General features: G+C 38.5%; 1 protein-coding gene across 1 annotated transcript in view; it reads left to right on the top strand.

The window, feature by feature from the left end:
* The window catches only part of CAMK4 (calcium/calmodulin dependent protein kinase IV), a 149,594-nt gene that overhangs the window by 76,619 nt on the left and 55,317 nt on the right, over window positions 1-17,658 (top strand). Inside the window, exons 3-5 of the mRNA XM_048290934.1 lie at window positions 2,495-2,557; window positions 3,089-3,171; window positions 15,806-15,878. Coding sequence (XP_048146891.1) covers window positions 2,495-2,557; window positions 3,089-3,171; window positions 15,806-15,878 — 219 coding nt within the window. The remainder of the gene's footprint in view (window positions 1-2,494; window positions 2,558-3,088; window positions 3,172-15,805; window positions 15,879-17,658) is intronic.

Genomic DNA, 17,658 nt, shown 5'->3' with positions numbered 1-17,658 from the left:
AGAAAATAAAAGTGACAAAATAGGCTGTCTGTAATAAAATGTTATTACTAATTGTGGTCCTTTTTTTACTCTGGAATGATTCATGTCACCTATACATGCCCATTTCTGTTGTAAAACCTGTCCCAATAGCCATTACATATAAATATATAAAACTCCTAAGTGTTTCTCTGCAGCATATTTGCCACTGCATCTTATCATCTTGAATTTTGAGGTACCTTTTAGTCATACCACCATATGAGGAAGTGTGAAAGCCTACTGTTTTGTGTCAGGTCACAAACTTGATCACAGAGGACCTCACCTACAGTTGCAGACTAAATGTCAGTGGAACCAAGAACCTGAAACTGAGTCTTACTCCATGTTTTGACTTAGTTTGTTGCTACCTGCAAGATAGAGGAGGTCTCTGTATTTTCTCACTTGTAACTACTCAGTGCCAAAAGGGGGCATCTTTAGATTTTGGGCAGTCTTTTCCATGCTTGCTTCCCGGTGTGCTTGGTGCCCAAACATTTTCAAAACTTCAGGAAGAAAACTGTGGGTTGTTCAGTCTGTAGCAGTGCTCTTGGGTAAGGTAAGTTTTTCAGTCTAAACTGCTCTCCTGGGGATATCACTGTCCATGCACAATTGCACATTAATTTTCCTGAGGTGCAAAGCATGTGAAAACAGTCACAACGTCTATTACTGTGTGAATCATCAAAAGCCCTTTGCTGCCCAACAGTGACCTTTGGAGGCCTTTGCTGCATGTTTGCACTCACTAAAGTAACCCAAAGTGATGCCAAGGAGATGTCAAAACCGAGCAAGACCACAGGCTGGTGCTTGCAGCATTTTAGGAAAAGTTCACAGGAGTCTATTTTTCAAACCTGCTGCTCAGTGTTTATGTAGCGGGAAAAAGCATTTATTAGTCACATTTGGAGTAGAAAGCAATAAAGTTTATAAAGCATGCAATGGTCACAAGCTTAAAGGGCCCTGGATTTGAACCCAGAGCAAGTGTTTATCCATGAAGATTTTGTTATTTGCTGTATTCTTCACCCTCAATTATATGCTCAGGTAATGGAATATTTAATTCCTTTTTGATATTTGATTCCTCCTCCTTCTTACATGCACTGATTTTTTCCAAAGCTGGTTTTTCTTACTTCATTTTGCTTCCTGGCAGTCACTAGAAGAGATTGAATGTCAATAAGTTTTAAGAATGCCCCGAGGGCTCTAGTTCTCTACTCATTTACACCACTGTCAGAGCACTGTGGCATTACTAAGCTGGACTCATCCCTGGCTGACACAAGGGGAGAATCAAATTCTGCCTACCCAGTAGTTCTGAATGTAATGGATACTTGGATTTTGTTGATGCTGGAAAAAAAATTTCTGAGAAGTAGCTCTCTTTTTTCAGGTGATAAAAAAACCCCAGGTGTCTTCTTCACTAAGAATTTGAAGGTAATTTTATGTCCCTTTTAAAGGTTTATATATAATGACTGCCATTCATTTCCCATATGATATAAAAAACAAAAACCAAGACTTGCCTTTGATGAAAAGCCTCCCCTAAAAAATAGCAGCACAAGTCTCTCTCAAAATGTTCTGCTTGACATCATGTATGTCATCAGTTTTTGAACCACACAGTGACTTGCTGACTCTCATTCATTTCATAACCCCCTGAGCCATCAGTGTAGGACTCCTCTAGGATTTGGGAGAATATTTGCAAACCAGGTAGTTTCCTCATAAGTGTATTAATTGCCTTAGCAACTTAAAAGCATTCATAATTTGCTTACAAACATTTTCCATTCTTGCTTGCTTAAGCGTTCTAGTTCCAAGAGACCTGCAGCTTTCTTTCGTGAATTAAATATTCCCTAGCTCTGCCTTTCTTGTGAGAAATGACTGATGTCCCCCAAGAACATAAGTTGTCCCTGAATTGCTAAAGACTGCAGTTTGAAAAGAGAAGGGGTAATCTTCTCAGAGGTTTAACCCGTAATTTCAATTAATAGATCATACTGTTAGAGAAAATTGAAGCCAGTTGAGGTTAAACCTTACACGGTGGCTGGGGGTATTTGGCCCTTGCATCACTTTTTTGTTCTAAGCAGTATGTTACACTACTTTGATGAGCACATCCTACATGCAGAAACCTTTTTCCAGCACAGCTGCTGATCAGTGTGTCTAAAGGAAGCTATCCTAGCATAAGCTCAACAAACGTAAGTAGAAATAGACAAGGCCAGAACTTGAGTAAATTTTCCCACTGTTTTCAGATATCTTTCCTGTAATCTACACCTTATGTGACTTACATGTATATTTGTAATCATTTTGCTGGATGTGGACATTTCTCTGTTATAGTATGTCTTGTGTTAATTGCAAAATTCTCTTTACAGTATGTTTGACTTGTGATTCTCACATCAACTTATTCTCCTGGGAGGTCTAAAAGTGCTATTCATACATAGCATCCTGTGATTCATCTACAAGTTTCTATGGTGATCATGGAAATAATTTTTTCCATTTTTCCTTCCCCATTTTTAACCAGGTAGACAAGAAAATTGTCCGCACCGAAATTGGAGTTCTTCTTCGCCTTTCGCATCCCAACATTGTAAGTTTAGCCATGTTCCTTCACTCCACATTTGTTTCCTTGTTTTTTAATATACTTTTTGTTTATGAGAGAAGACTGTTGTGGTTCACCTGTACAGACCTGGATTAAAGCTTTGGGTTCTCTTTGTGGGCAGGCTAGCAGCTCTTTAATGAACATCTGTTGAGTTATACTTCCATTTTAAGATAAAACGCTGATGTTCTTACAGAGTCGAGTGAGAAACCACATGAAAGAAGTTCTGCAAATGAAAGTAGAAGTTGGTGTTTTCAGTCCTGGGAGGGTAGGAAAGGACTTACTTTTCAGTTTGTCTGAGAGGTTGGCAGATGGCTTCTTAAAATCCTGCATTTCATAGAGGTTACTGAGGTATGAGAATAATCAAAAGAGTACAAAAAAAGAAAAAAAGCTAGCAAAAAAAAAGTGGGAGAGAACAAGGTAACTCTCCCAGCTGTGGTCTATTTTCTACTGTTGACCTTCAGATGTGCTTAGCAAGAAGACAAATAAGCAAAAGAAATACTTTCTGTTATCTTTTACCAGATAAAACTGAAGGAGATATTTGAGACTCCTACAGAAATCAGTCTTGTTCTGGAACTGGTCACTGGTGGAGAACTATTTGACAGGTAAGTTACCTGTACACACCTCTCCCAGTACCTTCCTTCCCCAAGGATGTTAGAGTTCAAATTTCTTCTCTGTGTGTAATCCCTGTGTTAGTAATTACTGGAATTATTTCACCAGCATATGATTTATTCACATGAATAAATATCTGCAGCAAACAGCTTAAAAATGCCTTTGGAAATGTAATTATCAGTAGACTTTTTGGAAATTATACACGAGCTGAAAACAGAGGAATTAGCTAGTAAATGTTGAAGAAAGGTGCTCAGCAGACACATAGCATTGAGTGTGTTAGAGCAGAAAAAAGGTAGGAAAAACTGGCAAAATCTCATTGACCGGTCATCATAAAACATGTCAGGCAGCAATGAGCTTGCCAGCAGGACAGTGTTACGTCAAATGAAAATTTCGTAAGCAAACTAACAAGAAAGAAATTCTCTTTGGTATTTGCTCTGTTTGTGAAACATCTGGTTTTGCTAAAAAGTTTCTGCAAGACAGCTGTTGAGTTATGAAGGTTTTGCTCATGAGGCTGCACATGCTTCTGGAGTAGGTGCGTATGCATGAAGTGAGATGATTCTGTAATAGTGTTGGGATGATATTTTACTAGTAGGGATTTGGGTTTTTTAGAGCAAGAAATGATAAGAAAACCATTTTACACTGGCTTGAGTAAATGAATTAACTTACTGGCATTAGGGATTTCCAGCTCACGTAAGAACTTCTGTAATCAAAGTTTAGTGTTATAGAGGAATATTACAAAAATACACGTCAAATGTTAAGTCTGAAAGTATCTTTCATTTGAAAAAACAAAAGCATACTTCTTTTTTTAATACTGTGATCATATCTTCGACCTTGACAAGAACTATTTCTAAAAAACAACAACAAAAGCATCTACTACTGTGACATCCTAAGTTTGACGGAAGAAAGGTGATTCCTCTCTCAATACTCGTCCAAAGCAATGAGGAGAGACATGCTGCAAGTTAAAGAACCAGTGAGGGCCCTGAGCTGGAGAGGAGCCTGGTCAAAGTGCCTTACCTTTCGTGTGGGCCTTTATGTATCCAGGTGGGTTTCAGATTAGGTCATTTTCAAGAAGGCTGTATACTCTACAGGAGTCTTTGATGAGAAGATTTTGCAAAGGCAAAACACAAATAATGCAGTGAAATGGTTGGTTCCTGAGCAGCAACCATCTTTGTGGTAGAAGAACTGAAGAGACTAGACTTCATAGGATCCAGGACAGGGAATTACATTATTTGATGAAACCAGGATTTAATATTCTGACCATTTCAACATATTACAGTCTATTCTCAGCAGTTACTACTAGATTTGAGCTGTCAGATTGATCTTTTCAAAAAGATTGGATGCTTGATCCAATAGTTTGGACAGCTAAGACCAGCTGTCTGGTGTTTTGACTAGAAGCAAAGTCACTCAGATTGTGGGGCCCGCTTGTGATGCTATAGATGAGCACCAACACTGTGGGGATCTGAACTTTGCATCTTCCTTTGCTTCTTGTACAACAGAACTGGAAACTTTGTCAATTCAGGCCTCTGTGATTTGGAAAAAGACCCAACAAGCAATGGAGCAAGAAAACATAAAATTTTTTTCAGCTCTTAAGCTAGGAATACAGTATTACTTCATTCTTCAACCTTAAACTAAAAACAATTAAATAGAAATATGCAGCTGAGATGTTGTGCACTAGTGACTCCAGTTAAACATTAACTCTCTCTCCTTTCTCAGCTTCGATGAAGGATTAACACTTGCATTGTGCTATACAATGGTTGCCCTTGGAGTTTTAGTGAAGGTAAATTTAGCTTTCTGCCTTAGGGCATTCACCTCTCATGCTTAATCCTTTCAGTCCTTACATCTTTTTATCATGTGTGAAGGAAATGTCCAGACTGACAGAGAGATCACAGAAAGGAGTGCACTCCTTTCTCTGTGCTTGTATGATTTGCATCCCAGGAGAAAGAAAATGACCCTGGAATCTCTCTTCCTAGGCAGAGGAGTTGTGTCAGATGTGGAGGGAGAGCTGTGACCAGGTCTTGAGATCCACCCCACTGTTGTCCTCAAGGAGAGACCCTGTGTGGGCAAGTAGGACCCCAGTGTGGCCTGGAACCACCTCCAGGGTTTGGAGTACCTTATGTGCCTTATTTGTAAACCACTGCCCATACACAGACGGCAATGCAACTTTTGTACTCTGGAGGAGTTACTCTTATCCCTCTTTCAAATCAGCTATCAGCAAATGACACTACTGGGCCTGTTACACAAGCACTCCTGCTCTCCTGGCTGCAAACATCCTCATTGCTGTTACTGCTAAATCTTGTAATATGCCACTCATTTTTATATCAACTGTTTTATTGCTCTAGTTTTCTGCCATCCCAGATGTCCATTCTTTTTTTTGAATAGTATTTGAGCTGCAGATGAGTAAATTCTTTCATGTAAACATCCCTCTTATCATGAAGATGATTTTATAAATACCCAAGATCCAATTAGTCTTCTAGAATCTTATTAGCATTGTTGATGTGCTGCTGGTTTCATGCCACTCTAACTAAAAGTTCTGGGTAATGAAATTATTCACTTCCTTCACCGTATTTAACATTACTGTCAAATCATCCATGTTATTGCTAAAATTAACTTTCATTATGACAATTTTTCAATTGTGTTACCTGAAAGGAGATAAATTCAAATGAATGTATCAGTTTGACACCTGAGTTAATATAGCTCAAATCAGATTGGTTTTGGCTGTATTTTAAAAAAAAAAAACCTGTTTCCCAGACTTCATAAACCACATTGTAGGTCATACTCTACATACCACCCCAAATACAATAAATATAACTGTACTTGAAACTTCAGAAGTCTGTGTAAATTAGAATATTTATTGCCAATGTACATGATGATTTTTGCCAACCCAGTAAGTGAGGAGGGACAAAGAGCTTGTGGAAAAAAATGACAAAGAGAGTGGCAGACCAGTGGAGGAATTCAGCAGGACAGAGAGAAAAATGCAGCAGGTCTAAATTAACTGGTATGGAAGTTCTTTATGGGTTCTGCATCTCCAGCCTAGTGCTGGGACATACTTTTGATATTTGCTTGCCTTCCTCTTTCATTCTGGCATGTTTAAAACAGACAGGCATTGTTGAAGTGCATTTAAACTGGCAGTGTTTTGACAGAGCCCCAAGAGACTGTCTTCTGATAAGGCTCTGAGTGTTCCAGCAATGGTGAGCCCAACAGCACAATCTGATATCTTGTCTTATATGGCTAACTTTTGTTGAAGCTGGTCTTTTGCACTCAGGTTTTATTCATATCTATTGTCTTTCAGCTGAATCACCACCTTATTTCTTTTCCAAATATGAATTTCAGCAAAAACAATCAACTCTACTTTATTTTAGTCAGAATACCTGCAGATTGCTAAGAATAGTTTTTGTTTTTTCCATTTCAAATAATAATGTCAATCCGTACACTCCTCTTGTTTTTACTTTGGCATCTTGACCACAGACTCTCCTGATTCTTCTTTCATCTTATTGTTAAGTGTAATGTCTAAAAATAGCACTTACAACTGACAGTCTCTCGAGTCACTTCCATTTCAAGTTTCATGTAATTTCCTCTGAACTCTAAGTTCAAGCTCATATTCTTTTATGCAGTGTACATTAACAAAAATATTAATTGTTCTAAAGAACTTGCCTTTTTAAGAGAGGTGGGAATGACTGCCTCATGGACAAAATATAGTGAAGCCTTCCCAGGCTTTAGGAACACCTTTTTTTTTTTTTTTGCTTTTGGAAATTAAAATTGCTAAGCTATGTCAAAAATAGTCAAGGAACTAATCAGTCACTAAAGTGGGGGTTTTTTTAGGAACTAATGTCAGAACAGCACCCTCTATTTCCTTCAGTGCTCTGGTCTCATTGTGTCATGGCAGTCTGTTTTCTGAACAGGGGTCAGAGAAGTCCTTTGGACTCCCTGCTTCATATGACCATGTCACAGATCCCTCACTCAGCACTGGCAAAAATAAAAAGAGGTTGGTGACTTGACTACACCAACTATGCCTGGAAGTAAAAACACAAAGCTCTGATAAAAGTGCTCCTTGATATCTTAGTAGCTCATTTGGTTTCACTTGAATTTAACTTCAGTAATGATAAAACCCAGTAATTTCAGAAAAAAGACAGGTGCATTAATGCTCATTTGTAGTCTTTTCAATGTAATTTGCTATTTCATTCTCATACAGAATTGTAATAATGCCTTTATACTTTTTTTTTTGGTGGTCTGTGCCTAATTTTCTATCACTCTGGAAACTGGGAAATCCTTTTGTAAGTTGTGCACATCAATGCCTGTGAAGCTCTTTAGTTTATTAGATCTTTTTAGTACAGAAGGTTCTTGTGATTATAGCTCCTCTTACAGATGTATTCTCAGTTTTCTACCACAGCCTCAATTTTGTAACATAGATGTACATAGTCTGGATGCCAGAAAAATTAGGATAGATACACCTGTTAAATTAAATAGAAAGTTGATTGAGGCTTAGCTGAATTCCTTAATTATTAACAAATTTTAACTTCTTGTCTTATTGAAACACAGAGAGGTTTTGACAGCTGTTGAGGTATATATACCTAGAGCGTATATGACTGTACCCTACACATATATATAGATGCAGAAAGTCCCTGAGTGACCCAAGTGCTAATGATGTGTCTTCTGTGCCTTGATTGAACACCTGAAATTATAAAGTCACTTAGGATGTGCATGCTTTGTACATTTTGAGTTTAATTGCTTTTTTGCTATGTACATTATGAAGAGAGTGTAAAGTGAAGTAAAAATGTTTTAGGAAGAAGTGCAGTTTCCCTAAATATTCAGAGCACTGAAATGCTTTTGCTAGTTGATAATTAAGGAGATTTTTTGATGAAAGCCTGAAAAGTAAATATGTTTTACATAATGTATTTCTCAGTTCAATGTTAACCTTTAGTTGCTGTTGTAAGGAATGCATCACAGACCTGTGCACTGTAAGAGGTGCCAAGGCCACCAAAGAAGGTCTGGAAGAGGTGAACCTGAAATAATCCTGAACTGAATAATGATCATGTGAACACTCCTGGGAATTGTGACATAGAGAAGTATAAGGACAACCTGAGTTATGCAAGCTGTGCCCAGTTCCAGCGTTTGATGGTCCATTGCTCACTCTTGCTGGCAAGTAGGTGGTGTGCCAGAGTGAGCGCCAGGCCAACGTGTTTAAAATGTCATGGCAGCTAGAACTGCACTGGTTTGGCATGGAGGGGGTGGAGTGAGCAGGTGGGTCACCTGAACTCAGGTAGTATCTTTCCACAATCCTTCGGCATCCACAGTTTTGGCTTTTGTTTCTCAAACACCTCTGTAGTCTTCTTATGTGCAAATTATTCCAGTGACTCTTCAGACTGATAATTAGGTTCAGTGCCAATATTAGGAAAAACTTTCTTTTTGTAAATTTGGCCAGTATTTGTTTGCCTTGTCCCCAGCAGGTAGAGAGAAGGTGACTATTTTATTTGTTAAAGCAAACGTTAAAGCAAACTGTCATGCAGTGGAGGATTGTGGAAGACTCTATTTTCTCAGCCCCTGCAATCTTTTGTCCCCCATTATGTTTTCTATGTGTCAGTTACTGTGTATTGGACTTCCTGCACATTCCCACATCTTTCCTGTGTCATGGAGCCCTTAGATAGACAGAGAAATCTACAGTTAAAGCCTCAGCTGTTGTTGGCAGAGCAGCTTCATCGGTGCCTTCAGTGCTGCTCTTTTTCCCTCCCCAGGCCACTGCGCCTTTTGCAAGCTTTCATTGATTCTTCCCTTTGCCCCCTCTCTGCAGGCTGGAGTTGTGACATGCTTCAGTAATTCAGTGTGTTGCACTGCCTCACACAGTCATTCACACAGAAACTTTTGAGAGGGACGCTTGAGCAGCCAGTGCATGACACTCTGGCTTCACAACCTCTAGAAGCAAGGACTATTATTTTTTAAAATGTCTTCTGAAATCAAGCTCCCGAAAGATGAACTTGTCTATTTCTGTGGGTACTATACTAAGGCTGAATTGGAAGTAGAAAGTTAAGGAGGTTAAGTTAAACCCTAGTATGAGCTATAAGATATATGTAATCTTTCTCTAAATTCTTGTGCATGCCACATTTACCAAAAAGTGCCTCTTGCTTAGTAACAATGGAGGGAAAACAGTTTTCCTGAACGACTGCAGTGCTGAACTTCATTTCTAAACACAGTATTGAAGAAAAACTTCTACTTTGTTTCACAGGGAGTCAGATGCAAACCCAGGTCAGTATTTCCCATTATCTTTTTTCAGATCACAGACAGACAGTTTGAGTCATTAGAGACAGTAACAGCTAGTCTGCTCTGGACTATGAAAATGGTTGCAAAATAAGGGAGATTCTGAATCAGAGCTACTTTTAAAAATATTTATTATTCGTCAGTTCTGTAGTATGGAAAATGCATACATATTTATGAGGGAAACCTTTTTTTTAACTAAACAAATGCATCAGAGCAACCAGGAATTGCAATCACTTCAATACAGACATGAACCAATAGATCTGTGAATCATTCATTGAGAAAGTGTCCCTTGTGGAAACCATTTTGCTATTGAATAGAGAGATGTCATTTTCTTTTCCTCTTTCTGCTAGTTTTCCATCTCACTTTAGGTTGTAGAAATCTTCTAATTTCATTTTAATTGAATACAAGAATTTGCATAAGAATTAAGAGAGCAGTTTGAGAAAAAAATCTCCATGACAACCAAAGCATTTTAGATAAATTAACGTTTATTATATAGAACCAAACAATTTTAAAAATTGTTAGCACATACTTGCATTGGAACAGGATTTGTATGTGTCTTGGGCAGTGTCTCACCTGAGACTGTGCATAAAGTAGCATGAAACAGTCCACAGCTAAGTTATGGTGCAAGGGCTTCGGGTAAAAGCCAGCCAGAGGCAGAATGAAATGACCCTAAAAAGAGTGATGGCTTTTTTTATGTCACAAGAGTTATAAAGGATGGTCTGCAAAGCAAATACAGACAGTGCTTAAAGAAAGCAAAACAATGCTGGGAACTGATAAAGTAATAATTTTAGATGGCCAAGTTGATTTAGCAGGACTTTTGCAAGCCATACTATATGTTTCTAAATTCAGCTAATACTCAAATGCTACTGACTCCACATCGTGGAGAAATAGTATTTATAGTAGCAACATTAAACGATTGCTAAATATTTCAAATTTTAGAGTAACTGTTTAGATTAATTAGCATAAAACTAAGTGCAGTTAAAAATACGAATTAAGGCAGGAAAGCAACAGACTTTACCTGCTCACATTTCAGGCAAGAGTGGAAGATGGGTAGAGTGACCCACGTGGGAGGGAAGCAGAGAAGAAAAAGCTAAGAATAGGAGAACTAGTGCATGTAGAGCATGGGGGAGGAAAAAGTAGGTTTGTTAAAGTGGTGAGATTTCAAATTTTCTTGATCAGAAGGAGTCGTGAGTACATGTGGAGTTTTAAAAAGCAGGAATATTCATTGTACTGTATTCTGATAGCAATGAAAAGTAAAAGAGGCTTTGGTCTCAGGATCAGTGGTCTCCACTGAAAGTTTCAGGCATTGCTGCAGTGAGAGGTCTGGAGTAGCTCTGTGGAGTGGGGAAGGATGTTCACCCTTCCTCACTCTTAGCTGAGAGCTCTCACTGTAACAACAGCAGAAAGGGCTGACTGGAATTTAAGTTGCTGCCAGCCTTGCACGAAGAGGTGTCTGCTATAAGTGACTAGCCCAGTGTAGCATCTTCTGGCGCTGGATGAGTCTTCTCCTTGCTCAAAACAGGTTCCTGGATGGTTTTGATTCTTTTTTATACCGCTGCAGCTGTGTGAGCTCTCTTTCTCTTGCTGGACTTGAAAAAAGCTTTCCATGGCTTCACACAGATACAGTGAATTAAAGCATAATACCAGGAAGAATGCCCCAAAAGGAGTAAAATCTTTTACATGGTCCTCCCAAATTACACTGTAGGCTGCGGGGGTTTGGTGAATGCTGGTAAGAATTTATGCATCTGCAGATGTAGACTCTGATGAAGATGCACATCATGGAAACATTACAAACAAAATACAAAGAGCTGCAATTCCATGGTAGAGAGGCTGCTCTGAAAACTGTCTGCAAAACTGAGGAATTTATACTGAGAGAAAACTTCCAGTGCTCACAAGAAACAGAAATGCTGGAAAGGCTGGCTGGAATCTGGCAAGAATTACTGCAAATTATGAAACACTTGAACACATACATGTGTTTGATGATGGAAACTGCCAAAATTTCAATTATAGGAGAGCATGCATCCCCAGAAACACATTATGCCATTTCCCCAGGCTTGCTGGGCAGTGTGATGCTGAGGGTGGTTTTGCTCACTGCTAAATCTGCTATAGCCCCATTACCTGGCAAGGCTCTTCCACCTCTGGGCATCAGCAGCAGCTGAGAGAGCATGATAACACAGATTTCTGCGGGGTACCTGCGCCCTGCAGGCAGGCAGAGGTGTGTCTCAGCACTGTGGGACTGGGGCTATTCCCAAAGGGCGTCTTCATCTCTGCTGGCGCTGGGAGAGGGCAGTGAGTAGGGAAAGTATTTCCCAGCTCCTCTATATAGGAAGAGGCAGATTTATCTCAAACATGATTAAGTGTTCCTGGAAAGACAAGATTGAGTCGGATGGTGCTTTAGAAGAGCTCTGGCTTGCTGTCCATCTAGTAGACATTCTGCTAAATGTGTGTCTTGCCATATACAAGTGTAAACAATTGGATCAGCATATTCCAATAAATGTGTGTGCACGATCAAGAAAAATTGATCCTACACAAATCAGCATTGCATTTTTGCTTGGTCTAGAATGTCTTCATTTTGAATTTGTGTCTTGAATTTCCTGGATGCTTGCAGAACCAAAATTAGTGTTTTTCCAAGCTTTTTTTTCTGGTTTGACTTCAAGCAGATCTGGATTCCCTAGTGTCTTCCTCATAGTTTTTCTCTTTAGCACTCTTTTGGCCTACCTGGCTCTTTCATTTGCACATCAAAGAGAGTATTCAATTAGTTCCTTATTGCTGCTTCTCCTATCTTTCTGTCCTCTCAGCAAAGGTTTAATCTTCCTTCACCCATGGTTTTGTTAAAGATCATTTTGTAAACTAGGTATAAATAGTTGGGATTTGCTTCAATAATAGGGAAATAAGATATTTCTGCAGGTTTCCTTCCTATTATAGCAAATAAGGGCAATGAGTCATTGTTAATCTGCAGGCTGAATTTGAGAAATCCTTTTACAGAAGACTCCTTGGTCTCAGGTAGGAGTGTTGCTGGCTCACCTACCATTTGTCTTAAGTAAACTATCGCAGGGAGGATGCAAAAAAAAAATATGCAAATGATCCCCCAGCACTACTGCGTGACCTGAACTACAGGATAATCCTCTTTCAACACTCCTCCCTACTGCCTAATAGCCAGGTTTTAGTTCTAAAGCAGAGAACCCTCAGAAATAAATGTACATCTTTATAAAGGGATATGTATTTTTTTTTCATTTATTGCTGTCAGAAGATTACATTTTCTATTTGCTAGATTATTATTAATTAAGAGTAAGTTTCCTATTCTCAATAAGTCTGAATTCTAGACTTCTGGAAAACTGGAAAGTTAACTGCATGTGACATAAGCTGTAATTGGCTTGCCAGTGCATGTTATTCACATGTGGCATTAGCAGATGGGTCCACTGCATTGCACAATATTTCTACAGCTGTTTTTAATTGCTCTCCAGAAATATGGGTCCACAGTTCATTACATTTATTTATTGTAAAGTGTAAATTACAAAGCTTCATCTACAAGGTCTGTGTGTTTCTTCTGCTATGTGTTTAATATAAATAATGAGAGCAGCATGCTATCCTTACCAGCATATATTGTGTAAGTTAGTGTGGACTCATCTCGAGGTCAAGAGGGCAGTCTTGAGCATCTCTGATTTTTCCCTTGTTTCCAGTGGTCACGAAAATAGAGGAGTTTTTCTGCACTGGCTGGGCATTTGCAGGAAGCTCCTCTTTTTTTTTTGTTTTTGGTGAGTGGAGGAAAATACAAAGAAGCAGAATGCATTTAAGGGATTTTTTTTTTTCATTCCCCTGGTTTATGTATTTGAAAAAGACAGAACAAAGACTGAGTTACCACACCATAAAAAGACAAAGTTTTTGGATTAAGGGAGAAATGCAAATTGAATTGTAACTGCATTGCTTCGTATTTCTCTGATCTTAGTCTGAGATGTTTTGGAAAATCAGGGTATTCTAAACACTGTTCAAAGCCTTAGAACCTGCCTCATGCATTTCTGAGGTCAGGTGCACAGGGTTATCCTGCACCTTGTAGACTCAGTGCATGGGGCAGGGTGGATGCTACAGACAGGTACATCTGGCTGAGACTAAAAATTTCATTTTAATTAAAAAGTAGGAGGAAGCAAAGCCAGTATATTTGGTGGAATGAAGACTAAGCAATAGCATCACTGGGGCTCAGGTCTCAAAATGTAATCTAACAGAAGAGGATAATTCAGCCTGAAATGTCTGAGGAGTAATCTAGCCTTCAAGCATAATGTAGCATTTTATTGTGTAATTTGTGGGTTTTTGTAACCCCTTTCCTATACTTCAGGGTAAAAGACTAATACAATGTCTCAATGAGCTTTGCTTCCTTTTCCCCTTATGGTGATAAGTTCTAGTAAAGCTCTCCCTAATGGTGTAAACAGATGATCAAAACAGGGGAAGGGTGAAGGCACAAAAAAAGCAAAGGTATTTAAGCAGTGCATACAGCATGACAGCTAAAGGGTTGCCAAAAAAACCAAAGAATCCAAATCAAACCAGCTTCTAGAAATAATCCCAAGCAATTATGAAGCAAAGAAATCGTGGTGAAATAGAAGATCTGCTTGAAAGGGATTATTTGCTGTTACTGATGCCACTTGAATAGACTCAGTTCTCTGTGAATTGTGTAAAGGTAAAGTAATTGTGGCTGATTGGGAACATACCTGTGTAGACTGCTTTCCACAGTGCCATGCTCGTTGCCTCGTTTGTGGTGGAGTACTATCCTTGCATTGTTTCTTACCTCTAATCACTTGATCCTCTAATGAGCATAAAGTAATGCTTTTCCTGTGTAGGTCAGTCAACACCTTTCCTGTCAGTTTTGTGAAGCTGTGACGAGCTGCACTGGTTGTAACTCAACAGGAATCTGTTATTTCTGTAAAAGGAAGTGATAAGAAGTTACTGCAAAGCAGGAGCGGTGGGGAGAAAGAAGGATAGCTTTCCTGCCATCATCAGAGCCTTTTTATGGATCTTGGGGCAGAAGGTCTTTTCAGTGACTCCAGACATTAAAGGTTCCTTGCTGTGCTGCTTCATGAGGATTTTAGGATATTGTTTCATAAAACTGGCTTGTCTGCTTGCAGAACATAGTTTTATAAAACGTCTCATAGGCACCACAGGTTCTGTTTCTAGACAACATCTATCTATGTTTTTTTAGGCTTTGAAGAATTAATACGGTAAAAATACCAAGACTTCAGATCAGAAGTCTGACCTTTCAGGTAACTCTCTGAGGGAGAGTTATTGTAGCTCACAAATACTGTGCTCAGTTAAAAGCATTAGTAAAAAGATTGTTGAGTGTCTTAAATGGAGTGTTAGGATATCTTAATAGATAGATCCTTCTTTTATTAACTGCTTTTATGTCATTGTGCAAATCTGCGTCTACTGCTGACTCTGTAAGAAAAAGTAGCTTTTCTGAAAGAAAAAAGTGGCTTTAGTTGTAATAAAAGTGTGCTTCTCTGCATACAGCATCCCCAGTTTTCTACTGATGGGGTATGGATACAAATATTGCTGCTAGCAAGAATTTTTCTTGCTTCTTCCCAGTCCTGTGAGATACTTTTCTCTCTCACGGAAGATATTAGCAGAGTTCTATAAACTTTGAACACCTGCGACCTTGCAAACCTTTGTTTATGGTACAGTAGGAAAATATTTTGACAATGGGTGTTTTAGGATTTTAGCCAATCACCCCAAGGGGTGGCTGATCCTTTGTCCAATTAGACTATGAAGAAAAAAGTCTATAAAAGAATTGTAAAATAATTAATAAATCAATCTTGCTGCGCAATGCCTGCCTGCTGGATCTCTCTTCTCCTCCCTACCACTGTGGGACACCATGATAATGGGGGAAAAAGACAGTTGTTCAGCCCATCACACTCGAGGAATAATTTGAAGCTAGTAAATTTTTACGCCAACCTTTTCTCTTGAATAATTCAGACCTGTGTGTGCATAGCATAGTGCTTTTGTTTTATAACTATCTAACTAACTAACCAATTAACTAACTAACTGGGGAGGGGGGGCTTAAGTTAAGTATAAAAGTGAAAAATCAGTTCCTAAATATTGAGTAGTTTTATCTTTCAGTAATTCAGATTCCTTGACTGTCAGAAAGTTCCAAAAACTTTGAACTGAATGTGTACATATAGTATGAGCATCTTATCCAGATGATATTTTACCTCCTGTCTTTCATTTAACTGGGAATCAAAGGTAACTTAAATTGCAAAAGGGTTGTTTTCTAGTCTCTTGGGAACAATCCACTGTCATATTTAAATTCGATTTCTTGCTATCTCATTTTTGAAAAGAAGCATCTACCTTCACTGTTTATTCACCTTAAGGCTTAATTGTTTATTTTTTCTGCAGGATTGTGGAAAAGGGATATTACAGTGAACGAGATGCTGCTGATGCGGTCAAACAAATCCTGGAGGCAGTTGCTGTGAGTATTATCTGGTATCTCATGTTCAGCACCTGATCTTTAATCCGTGGTGGCTCAGTAAATACTTGTGTTTGAAAGAGGCAGTGTGCACAAGTTTCCTCCTACAATTAATTCCATATTGGTATTTTTTAAGGTAATGAGTGGCACTTTGGAGAATTGCACTTCAATCAGAATGACAGTACTATTGAGAGAGAGCAGAATAATAATTGCTGCCAGTAGGTTGTGCAGTTTCTAATATAACTTCTTCCTCTATATGTTTTGTGCTTTTCAAACATTGGAATTTTTTATACAAAAATTTCACATTCTGTTACTTAGAGAAAGGTATACAGATTATTGAGGAAGGCTTCTAGTGTCTACATACAGTATTTCTGTGCATTTCCTGTGCTTCTTAGTCACCTGTAACTCTTCCATCTAATTTCACACCAGATGTTCTTCAAACCAGCAATCAGATACTAGGGAAACACTAAAGAAATTAATTTGTCCAATGTTCAGTGTATGTCTTGGCACTGTTCACTTCCAGTACAGAAGAGAGAGGACATGTTGGACAAGAAAAAAGAGAGGTCAGCCCGCAGGGCTCATTGGAAGGATGTTAGTGGTGAGGCAGGTTATGTACAGGCCATCCAGAGAGATTCAGTGTCAAAGGAGCTGTCCTCAGGAAAGGACTGGTGGTGATGACTGACATCTGTGGAAGGTGTCTAGAGAAGAAGAGATTACTGGTTACAGCAGTAATTCTGTTAATCAGAAGGAACAGACCGATCTGGGCATATACCTGGGATGGTAACAAAATACCTCAGTGTGAAAAGTCTCTATAAATCATGGTTTAGTATTATTTGTGAGCCTGTCCACACTAAAAAAAGATGTGAGAACTGGTGTTTATTCCACTAACTGCATTATAGTGCAAGACCACGCATGTTCACTTCATGGTCCTTTCTGAATGATCTGATGTCTACTGTATCAATCTCATCCAAAGAAATTTAAATTATGTATTTTGTAGCACATCATAATGCGTTTGTATAAACTTTTAAAATTGGCTCAGATTATTATTTTATGACTAACTTTTTCTTGCAATTGAAGTGTCCCAGTTAAGATGGCTCTATGTTATTTAACAGTCTTTTACAAAAAATGATGATTTACTTTTGCTGAAACATGTTTCAGAAGGTGTTTAAGCTCTTTATTTTAAAACCAGAAACTAGAGAAAAATCTTCACCTTCTATGAGTTGTAATAGCTTGGCTGAAATTAATGGAACAGTGATGTATGAAAACTGAAAAACTAATTTTAATATAAGCAATAATTAGGATTTTTATGGTTCCCTGTACTAGATCCCTAATTAGGATGAACTGAATTGACTTCTGCTCTTACAGCTGACACTGAATATCTAAGCCAAGGCTGGAAAAGCTATGGAAGTAGCAGTTACCAGCTTGGGATCTTGCAGCCCAGCTGAAGTACTCTGATAGATCGGGGCTATGAACTTGACAAAATGGTGTTTGTGAGCGGGAGAGGAGTTATTGTTAGAAACTGGAAAATGCTGCTGCAACAGCATAATCTTTTGAAAATAAAAGGAAATGTGTCCATAGATCATTCCTAAAACCAAATATTTGTAAAATTTGTACAATAGGCAATGCCAGTGAATACTTTTCTGACAATACATAGGCTTTTTGACCTATGCAATTTTTATAAATTGTTCTTTGAAAAAACAGCATCCAGCCATCCTTTTGCTGACCTCTCTTGAACTAAATATTTTATAAGTCCCCTGTTCAGGACTGTTGCTCTAGTCATGGA

Source organism: Corvus hawaiiensis, chromosome Z (assembly GCF_020740725.1).
Source record: "Corvus hawaiiensis isolate bCorHaw1 chromosome Z, bCorHaw1.pri.cur, whole genome shotgun sequence".
Taxonomy (NCBI): Eukaryota; Metazoa; Chordata; class Aves; order Passeriformes; family Corvidae; genus Corvus; species Corvus hawaiiensis.
The sequence above is the reverse complement of the archived record's forward strand: the minus strand, read 5'-3'. Positions and strand labels throughout refer to the sequence as shown.